The sequence below is a fragment of the Otolemur garnettii genome, unplaced genomic scaffold (assembly GCF_000181295.1).
Source record: "Otolemur garnettii isolate 467f Iridium unplaced genomic scaffold, OtoGar3 scaffold00058, whole genome shotgun sequence".
NCBI lineage: Eukaryota > Metazoa > Chordata > Mammalia > Primates > Galagidae > Otolemur > Otolemur garnettii.
This window is the reverse complement of record NW_003852453.1, coordinates 8,060,894-8,071,650: the sequence shown is the minus strand read 5'-3', so window position 1 is coordinate 8,071,650 and position 10,757 is coordinate 8,060,894. Positions and strand designations below refer to the sequence as shown.

The window sequence follows — 10,757 nt, the reverse complement described above, 5'->3', positions numbered from 1 at the left end:
CGGCCAGGCAGGGAACTTGGGAGGGGAGCGTGGTCACAGAGGAGACCGCAGGAAGGAGACCTAAGAATGTGTTGTAGGGTCCCCCGACAATTAGCAGGACCAGCTGCCCAGTTCTGTGGAGGGCAGGATTCCTCAAACTGGGCCACACCCTGAAATATCTAAGACAGGAAAATCCACAGAATTATTCCCTTAGTATCTGCAGAACAGATACAGGTTGTGACTGCAGCTTTCACTAGAGTCCCAAGAAAACCCTGGTCCATGCCTAGGGAGGCCAGGTTTGTCCCTCCACGCCCAACACTCCAAGGGCACCCTGATGGCTGAATTGACAGCAGGGTACAAAAAAGCGTGAGACTTCAGGCAAGAGAGCCTGCTCTCACCATGTCTGCATAGTTAAAGATGACAAACCAAGTCACAACTGGTAAATGGAACCTTCTATCAACCTTCTTGGACAAACAGACCTTTCCAAGGGTTCTACTATCAAGTTTAAGCTTGGAATCCTCAGTTCCAGGGGCTCTGGGTGGGCAGCTAGGGGCACAGGGTGACCTGCTTTCCCCACCCCTCCTGTCCCCCTTCTGCTCCATTCAGCCACGTGACAGGTCTTTGCACACACATGTGGACTGACTCTCCCACCCACAGGTGTGAGCTCTGTCCATACACCCTGAAGACATCGAGCCACAGCCTTCCCTGGGCCTGGGGCTGTGGTCCTGTAGCACAGCCTACAATACAGGAGCAGGAGCCCAGCAAGAGGCCCACGCAGGCACAGAAAGGGGCACGTGGACCCAGGGCAGCCCCCTTGCCTGGCCCCAGCACTGCTATTGTGACCCTGGGTAAATGTACCTTTTCTGAGCCTCGGCTCCCCCTTGTAAGTGGGGATGATATACCTGTGTCACTGGTTTGGTGTGGTGACCGCAGAGGTGCAGTGCTGGGCACTCAGTGGGTGCTCTATAAATGGGAATCTGGAGAACAGATGTAAAGCACCTTTGTCAACTGGAAGCCACAAGTACAGGCTCACCCATGTGCTGGAGGGCGGCCAGGGCCTCAGCGAACTGCACAAATGCCGGCTGAGGCTCACCACACAGGATTCCGACCAGGAGGGCTGCCTACTTCCCCTTGTGTCCAAACAGGTGCGCTGACCATGTGCAAACCCAGGACCAAGGATGTCTGCAGGCCACCACCCACTCCATTACCCAAAATGATTCCCGTATGGGCCCCCCCCCCCAAGGAATGAAAAGCCTGTTCCCCAGCCCTCAGCTGCCAGCCCTTTGGGAATTGCCTCCACTGAAGAAAGCCGCCTTGACTGATCAATACTGGGGCCTGGAGTCCCAGCGCCCTTGCCATGGGCTCATCTCGGGACAGGTCTGAGGGGCCATCCACGGGGTCAACTGAGACGTTGCTGAGATGCCCTGGCAGCAGCCCCACCCCTTCTAGCCAGGCTGTTTTCTTCCCTTCCCTAACACCCCCACCCCGCCACCCCGTGTCCCCTACCGGCTGCCTCATACCACCTTTCACATCCCATCCGGGGCCTGAAACCCTAAAGCAATTCTTGGTGCATTTGGTATCAGACGGAGGATCCCCCTCAGTCTTTTCCAGTCAAGCCGCTAGCTTCCTGTGGCCCTTTCTGTAGGGAAACACTCCGTTCCTATAATCAACCAAGCCCAGATCATTCTAGATGGCAACACACAGAGACAGTGGCAGAGCCAGTGTGGCCAACTCGAGCCTCCTCCTCTCCAAGCCTGATCTCCTGGGGGCCCTCGCACCCCTGCCGACCCTGCCCGGTGGCTGTGACCTCAGCGCAGGTGGGGTCTTGTACCTTTCACTCCTTTCCCTGTGCTGCACTGAGACCTGCCAGGACCACCTACATGAGCCTTTGCACAATAAGTTCCTGGCGTTGTCAGAGGGAACTCTATGTAAAAAGATGAGACTTGGCCTTTTGTGGCTCCCAAAGGAGTTACTTCCCGCTAGGGTTTGGATACGGTTTGTCAGTCCCCACCAAAACGCATGTTGAAATTTGATACCCAATGTGGCGGTGTTGGGGGTGGGGCCTGCGGCAAGTGTTCCAGGCTTGGGGGAAATCCCTCATGAATACGTTGACGCCCTCCTTGGGGGGTGAGTTCTTGCTCCACTCTCTCATTTCCTCTTATTCTTCGCCCACCCCAGCTCCCGTTCTGCTTTCCACCATGAGTGGAACCAGCCTGGGACCCTCGCCTCATGCCGCTGTCCAAGCATGCACCTTCCAGCCAAATAAACCTCTTTTCTTTATAAATTACCAATCTCTCAGCTGGGCTCAGTGACTCACGCCTGTAATTGCTTGAGCTCAGGAGTTTGAGACTTGCCTGAGCAAGAGTGAGACCCTGAAAATGAAAAACCCAGCCAGGCGCCGCGGTGAGCGCCTGTAATCCCAGGGGCTTCCAGAGGCTGAGGCAGGGGATGCCCACAGCCCGAGTCTGAGGTTGCAATGCGCTATGACGCCATTGCACTCTGCTCAGGGCATAGGATGGGACTCTGTTTCAACAACAACAACATAAAAGCAAAGAAATAAAAATAAAAAATAAGCAAGGAAATAAAAAAAAAATTACCAATCTCAGGAATTCTGTTCTGCAATGATAGATGAACTGAGACACTCCCTCACCTTCACATCTGCTCCCTGCGGCTGACCTGCCATCACTCTGTGTGGCACTAGCGGAGTTTTCCTGCCTGGCTCTGGGTTCATCCCTCCAGATGCACTTGTCATAATATTGGGACACTTCAGGCCTCAGAAGGAGACCTCAGAAAACAGACTACCTTCCTACCCTTCTCCTGCCCTCCTCACCTCCTCCTTTATCCCCTTAAGGCAAGAGTTTCCCCAGCCTTTCTATCTTGGGACCATAAAGAAATTCTTTGGTCCACTTTTCTGATTGTGGGTCATAAGACCCCCATTTCAGAAGGTATCCTGTACCCCATGCCACAGACTGCCACACAGTGAGGCCAAGAAAATTCTAATGGGGCCTTGCTGGGTTTCCCCACTCATCCTGTTGGCACTAGGACTTGAGGGAGGTCAGAGAAAAGGGGATGTCCAATCACATTTCACTCAGCCTGTTGGCATTAGCTCACACCCTTTTTGTCCAAACATTTCTCTGTAGCTGCCAATCACGCAGGGCCACTGAAGGTCCACAGAAGGCCCAAGAGGACAGGCCTCTCAGAAGGAGGAGGCCTTACGGGGAGCTTTCAGAGAGAAGGAAACATGGGGAGTTCCTGGAGGGTAGTGTGCCCAGGGAGGGCGCATACCTCACCCTATGCATCTCCTTGTCCATATCCTTTGTAATATCCTTTAGAATAAACCAGTAAACATGTTTCCCCGAGTTCTGTGAGCCTCTCTAGCAAATTGATCAAACCAAAAGGGAGTCATGGGAAGGCCGGTTAAAGCCAGAAGCACAGGGGAAGCTGTCTAGCGATTGTGATTGGCATCTGAAGCGGGGCAGTCTTGGGGACTGGGCCCTCCACCTGTGGGACCTGATGCCATCTCCAGATGGCCAGTGGCAGAAGTGAATTGGAGGACACCCAGCTGGTGTCCCCTACAGAGCTGATTGCTGGCTGGCTGGTGGGGAGAAACTCACACACATTTGGTCACAGAAGTCTTCTGTGTTGATTGCTGTTGTTGAGTGAGACAATAGAAAAAACACAGCTTGTCTATGTTCTACAGACCTTGAGACCTGGAACCAGGCCAGGGAAGGAAGCAGGCCCACTGTCCCTTGAAGTAGGACATCAGGAATGGGATTTAGGGAAATTAGTGTTGGGGCTGCCCCTCCCTATGTGGTAATCTGCTGTTAACTTTGAAGGATCTGGATTTTATTTTTACGAAGAAAGCTGTGGTTTTATTAAAAGCTCTGTGAAGATTTGGGCCTCCTATGTCCTCCAACCAGATCTCCTTAAAAGAAACAAATTAGAGAGTGTTTGGGATGCTCAGAACACATTGCAGAGGGAAATATGGCCCACAAAGAACAGACTAGGACCTCACCTCCCTCATTTGGGAAATAATACCTTCAATAATATAATCCAAAATGGTATTAATGTTTAGGCTATCAGGAGAAGACTATGACCTTCCTAAAGGCAGGGGTTGTCTTTTGCTTGTCCCCATATTCCTGTCATATGGTAGGCATTTAGTAAATTATTTTTTTGTTAAATAAGTGGATCTCAGCAGTGACTCACATGCAGTTAATGAAAAAAAGCCTGGGGGCCTTTCTTTACTTGCGTTGTGATCTAATCCTTACTTAGGCAGTTGGGTTGGGGACTGCAGGGCAGGATGTAACATTTGTCCTTATTAAACCACATCTTGTTGGGAACAGTCTCTCCAGATACTTTCGGCAAGCTTGGAGTAATGGGCCAAATCACGCTGGTGACCCCAGATCAAGGTCCCAGATGAGCCCCTCATTCCTGCCAAGGGGTGTGTGTACTTGTCAGCCGGAGCGCCACACCAGCTGGCTGGCTCATTGTGCACCCAAGCTGAACAATCAGTGTCCTGGCTCAGAAAGCTCAGGGTGTAGCCGGCCCCTCTGCAGCCAGGCCAGATGTAAGTGTTTGGAATGCCCTGGCCTCTGTACCAGCCTTTACCTCCTAGCTGGTTTCAAGAATCCCAGATATTTTGGCCAAGAGGGTTCCCAAAAGGGCTGTGGATCCCTGACACACTGAGCTTATTTGGGGAAGGAAGGGAAGCTTGCTGAAGGCTCAGAACTACAGTATCTCGTGGAAATCTTTGAAGGACTGTATGCAGGAATATTAATCCCCACTCTCCAGGTAAGGAATCTATGGTGAGATAAGGTCAGGCTGTCAAGGATGCGAAGCAAAGCCCAGCTCCTCAGTCTTTCTTCCTTGCTAGGGCCCCAGGCCCAGGTGGGACTACTTTGCAGTTTTCTTTCCCTCCATCACTTTCCTCTTAGGATGAATTCTGCTCCCTCCTAAATCAGGATCCCGTCCCATTCCTGTGGCTAGCGTGCAGGCAGTATCATTGCACTATAACAAAAGTATGAACAACTACATGTATTGACCTTCTATTACATGGCGCCCTTTCAAGTGGCTGATACACATTATCTCTGATGTCATCCTCGTCCCCCACTCCGAGAAAGTGCCGTGATTCTTCTCCTTTTCTACACAAGGGAACTGGGACTCAGATTAGAGAAGATGAGTGACTTGATCAAGGCTACATTTCTAGCAAATGTTAGACTCAGATTCAAACCCAAACCTGTTTGAACCTGAAGGTTGTAGTTGCTCCACAATGCAGAGCTCAGAGCTGTCCTCAGGACACGTCTCAACTGAAACAGCCACGTTCCAAGGGTAATTCATTCACCGTGGCCTTTTCCCCAGAAGGGGGGCAGACCTGGCACCCAGTCGACCCTCCTGGTCCTCTCTGGAGATCAGCATGCACCAAGATCACAGGTATGGAGGGAAAAATCTAGAACCCTAGACACAGCCCCACTACCTGACTCTGCCTTCTTCCAACCTGCTGTTGGAGAAGACTCTGAATAAGAGCGGCTTTCCCCTCCTGAAACTTCTTATGCACCATGCTTCCCAGCAGCCGGCCTTTGGGAAGATGTTCAGACAGGCTGATCTTCCCTAGTAATTCATTTAGAAAATATTAGCCAAGGGCCTGAACTATTGGCACCCTCATCATTTCAAAACATCCTCCAGTCTGGGCAGCATGAATAGTCAGAATTGCAAGTTACTATGTTAATACTGGCACCAGAAGAGCTCACAGACTGAGGGCTGTTAAATAATAAGGTGGGTGAGTCCTGACTTTGGTTTAGCCCTGGGCCAGGGCATTGGAAAGGGATGAATCGTGTGTGTGTGTGTGTGTGTACGTGTATGTGTTAAGGGGTTGAGTAGGGGGTTCATCTAAGCTCATGTCCAGCCATAACAGCAAAAAGAGGCTCAGAGAGGGGCTATGCTGTGCCTGAGGGCACACAGTGAGTAGCAGGGGTGGGGTTCAAATGTGGGTCTTCTGTCTGCTTCTACAATTATAGGAGACCCTCTCCTGCCTGCTTGCTTGTCTCTGAGGCTAACCTCAGAATTACTGGATGAGAATTGACCCGCAAGGACCCAAGAGGTCTCAGCAGAATAAAAGCCAGAGGGGAATAGGTGAGCAGACCTGGAGGGTGAGGGATAGTTGTGAAAGGATCTGCCTCATATGCTCCCCGACACCAACTGTGAACATCCTAAGCAGAAATGGAAATTCACTGTATGACATCCCACCCCTAAGCCTGGCATTCAAGGCCCCCGCAGCCCAGCCCCAACTTGCCTCTCCTCCCTTATCTCTCCTTTGCTCAGAAATGATTCCACTGATGTTCCCACCCCGGGGGCACAGCTGGAATACCTCCTCCCTCTCCATAGCTTGGCCATTCCTCACCACCACCCCCCCTCCAGAGCAACTGGCTCCCAAACACAACTCACCCCCTCTGAGTGTTTCCTATGCATCCCCTCTGGGCATTTGGAATGCTTGTCACCTCTTCACCTACGTGTATATCATCACAATGTGTGGCGGAAGCAGCCCCCTTTCCTAAGGCTGGACTTCAGGCCAGGCTCTCCATGGGTGTTACTTCAATTAGCCCTCATAATAATGCTCTGAGCATTTGACACATGGGGAAACTGAGACTTTATGAGTTGCCAGAGCCACACAGGTAGGAACTGGAACCCAGGACTCCACAGCTAAGGCTCCTGATGTGGGGGCTGTCACAGTCATCGCTAAATGTTTCTGTTGTTTCTGGATGTGGCAGCAGGTCTCTGAGGGCTTGGAGGTTTCTTGGGTACCTTCTACACATTCCTAGGGTCTTGGTCTTATCATGGGAATTAGAAATACAAGTATAAAAAAAAGCCATAGTCTCTGCCCTCCACGTGCCCCAGCCTGTTTGGGAGGTAGACCCACAAAGACACAAATTACCCAAGAACTTGAGATAGGCCATGTGTAGGGCTGGCAAGCCCAAGAGGAGCTTCCAGCCAACTCCACCTAAAGACTGGGACCTGTGACAGATTTGCTCTGTGTTGTACCCTAGGAACCTGGTATATCATCTTGCATAGAACAAGTGCTCTTTAACTGTGTTGGTGGTCATGGCCAAGAAAGTATGCAGTGTTGATGAAAGCCCTAGGATATCCATCTAGCCGACTGGTCCTATTGGCCATTTGGCGTGCCTTTTGTTTCAACAAGTATGTGTGACAATGGAAAGACCTTGAAGCAGTGTGGCAGTAAGATGTAGGTGGTGAAAGCTCTTGGCAGGCAGGAGTGTGTTCATGCAGCTAGTGGCCCCTGCAGGGCCCAGCACTGTGCTTCACAGGGAGAGGAATCAGCCAGATCATGCTGATTAATGATAGAGCCTTTGTGGTTTAGGGACAAGCAGTCTTGGACGGTCACTGAGGACATGTGGGATAGAGTGTCCTCAGGTCTCTCAATCTGTCTGTCATTCATCATCTCCCTGGCTGCTAAAAATATATAGAATCTGCATTTTCCCTCTTCTTAGGTCCAAAAGGCCAGAATGCTCAAACCTACCCAGAAACACTTGCGAAGCGGCAGCGGGCGGACGTGGAGAAGTTTCACCTCTGGGTGATGTTTCCCTTTCCTCATCTTTTCTCTGCCTGGCACCATCCTGGGGCCAGAACCAAGCCCTGAGACTGCAGAGAGGCACGTGTGCCCGGGGATCAGGCCCCAGACCTCAGATACTCCTGAAGCTCAGGACCGCTGGCCTAGCTCTCTTGTCCCAGAGTGTCTGACCATGACAGACTCGTCTCAGGAGGGGCCAAAGGAAATCACCATCATCTGTCGCGACCTTGGGTCAACATCCTCATGGGAAGAGGCAAATGCCCACTTACGCAGCATCCCCTAGTCCCTATGGTAACCGCTACAACTTCTTTCTGTCCCAAAGCAAGTGTCCAGACTACACACGGAAGCAAAGAGCAGAACAAAGTCATAAGCTTTCACTTTACCGAGCTCTGAACCCTCCTCCCCTCTTTCTCTGACCTCCCTCAAGTCCCAAGTCGCAGCCACTGACAGAGTGACCCAGTGGAAGGAGAGAGGTTTCCAGAGCTCCTGCCCCTTCAGTTTCTTTCTCTAGAAGGTCATTTCCCCCAGGCTTCTGCAGAGCACCTCTGAGCTCATCTCAGCCAAAGTGGCAGGACCAGGGTGGTTTGGGCACTCTGGGAAGAAGGGAGAACGAAGCTGCTCTCCCAGGGCTCCGCCTTGTCCTCCTCCTGCCTGACCTCAGGTGATCAGATCACCAGGTGCCCACTCCAGGGCAGGTGGACAATCTGACCAGCAGCCTGGCTGCTCCCCACCTACATCCTGCAACATGGCCAGGACCTGAGGAGGCAGAGGCGTCATCCCAATCACCCAGACCTCCTGCTTCAAGGGCCAGACCAGCTCTTGGCACCTGACCCAAGCTAAACCACCACCAAGCTGAGAGTGGCATTCTTCCTGATACTGGCTTCTCAGAATCTCTATCTCCAAGAGTGGAGTGCAGGGCCTCCCCGGGTGCCTTCAGGAAACCCAGATCTTCTATCCCTTCCTGGCCCAGAAGTTCCTGCCTCAAGGTTCAGAGCACTGGACGCAGGGCCACCATGTCCTTCCTCCTTGGCACATCCCACAGACTCACAGTGCTCCTTCAACAGCTCTCTAAATCTCCATCCCCTTCCTCAGGGCCATCAGAAGGTCAACCTGGTGCCCCAGATTCTGTCTGTCCACCCATGCGTCTATCACTGTCCAAGGTCATGCCTCGATTTCACTCTTCCAATGGGGACTCCAATCCTTCCTTTTCCGAAGCCGTGCCCTGTCCCTTCCCACGTCCCAGACTTGCCCCGTGTCTCCTGGTTCTCCTCCCACGTGCATCCCAGCTCCTGTCCAAGCCACCAGTGCGGATAGGTAGCCCCCCACGTTCAGAACTCCCACCGGGCGCTCACCGCCACCGTTCTTGTAGCAGAGGTAAGGGAAGCGCCACACGTTGGCCAGGTCCACCGCAAAGCCGACCACGGACAGCAGGAAGTCGATCTTCTTGCCCCAGGTCTCCCTGGGCGGCGCGTCGCCGCCGCGGGGCGCCAGGAGGCACTGGACTCCGTTGCGCTCCTTCACCACCAGCAGCTCCGCGGTTTTGCGCGCCCGCAGGGGCTGCTCCGGCCCCAGGTCCTCCCGGCTGTTCTCGGGCTGCACCTGCGGGTTCATCCGCGCCAGGAGCATGGGTGCGGTTGGTTAGAGCGACTTCAGTGGTCCTGGTACACCGAGCGTCTGCTTGAATAAAGGAAAAAGAGGTGGGCACCCGACTGTTTGCACCTCCTGGGATGCCAGAAAAGGGCGCGCATTTGTGGGAAAATATTTGGAAACACAGGTAGAGCACCCGGCTGTGACCGAACTCAAAGTTGGAGACCAACAACCTCTGACGGCCCTATGAGTCCCGCTGAAGACCCCGCAGCGCTCTCCCCGCAGCTCTCTCGCTCCCCCAAACGGCCGGGTTTGGACACACCGAGACAGAGGTATCCCCGGGTCGTGCGACACGCCGCCCGCATCCCCAGCTCGGGACTGCACCACTTCCAACAGCCCCGGAGCCTTCCCGGACACTTACACCTGTGCACTACAAACTCACGGCCAGTCCCGCTCGCGTGTCCCGGCCCGGGCCTCCCTCTCCCGGTCACACTTAGCCTGGTCCCACACGCAGGGCGCACTCACGTGTCCGGAGAAGAGGGGGTCCCGGGTGCCGCGCGCCCTGCCTGCCCCCGACCCGCCGCGCCTCGGCGGGCTCTGGGGCGCGGCCTGGGGTTGGGCTCCGCCGCGTGGCGCTCGGGCGCGGCTGGGGAAGCGCTGGAGGCGCAGGATGGCCGGCGGGGCGCGGGCTGGCTGGTTCTGGCCTCGCCGAGCGGGGGCCGGACTGGTAATGTAGCCTGCGCCCCAGGTAACGCGCCGATTGCATTAACCCAGCGCCCGGCCCGCTCGGTCTGGAGCCTGTTAGCGCTAATGGAGACTGACAGCGCGGCTGGGGGTGGGCAGGGGCGGGAGCGCAGCGCGGGCCCAGGGGCGGCGGGAGCCCGGCTCCCAGGGACTAGGGGACCCAGAAGCGCACTCCCTTCGCATCCCGCGACAGGAGAGGGCACGCTACTCCCAAGTACACTAGGTTCTGCCCTCCGACCGCGGGAGAATGACAGACTCCCAGAAGTGGGGTCTGAGTTGCGTCAGAGAGGGGACCGACCGGGAAGGGACTGGGGAGGAGGGTGTGGAGCAGACAACCACCGTTACAGCACCCGCTCTGTCATCTGCAGCAGGCCACTTAAACTACCTAATCAGTTTCTCCATCAACAAAGTGGGAACATTCTGCTCAGTACCCGGGACTGCAAACTGGCCCGGGCTATTGAGCGGTTTTTTGGGTCATGTTTAGTCTTTGAACAAGTCGCAGCCCAGAACTTCATCTCAGTTTGTTATGGGCAGCGTAGCGGGGCATTTGAGATTTGCGACTCCTGTTCTATGAGGCTAAGAACTGCTGTTCATTCATTTATTTACCCATGCGTCCCTTCACTGGTTCCTTCTTAGGCTTGGCGTACCTTAGTGGACACCCACTCAGAGATTCCTGACACCATGAATTATGTTCTGCCCTGGGAGCTAGAGGGAAACAGGAAACGTAATAAATAAGCCTGCTGTATGATGGATGAAACAGTGACATACCCTATAATAAGGCAATGGGGTCATGGGGGTGCAGTTTAAAATAAGGGGACTGTGACAGTTAAGTAAAGCAGAGAGCCATTTGGACCTTGGAGTCATT

At 53.8% G+C, this 10,757-nt stretch overlaps 1 protein-coding gene across 1 annotated transcript in view; it reads right to left on the bottom strand.

Moving 5' to 3' along the window:
- The window catches only part of SLC6A2 (solute carrier family 6 member 2), a 42,834-nt gene extending 32,585 nt beyond the window's left edge, over positions 1 to 10,249 (bottom strand). The window contains exons 1-2 of the mRNA XM_003792547.1: positions 9,674 to 10,249; positions 8,914 to 9,235 (exon numbers count right to left, since the gene is read on the bottom strand). Coding sequence (XP_003792595.1) covers positions 8,914 to 9,187 — 274 coding nt within the window. The 5' untranslated portion in view covers positions 9,188 to 9,235; positions 9,674 to 10,249. The remainder of the gene's footprint in view (positions 1 to 8,913; positions 9,236 to 9,673) is intronic.
- Positions 10,250 to 10,757: the final 508 nt, after the last annotated feature.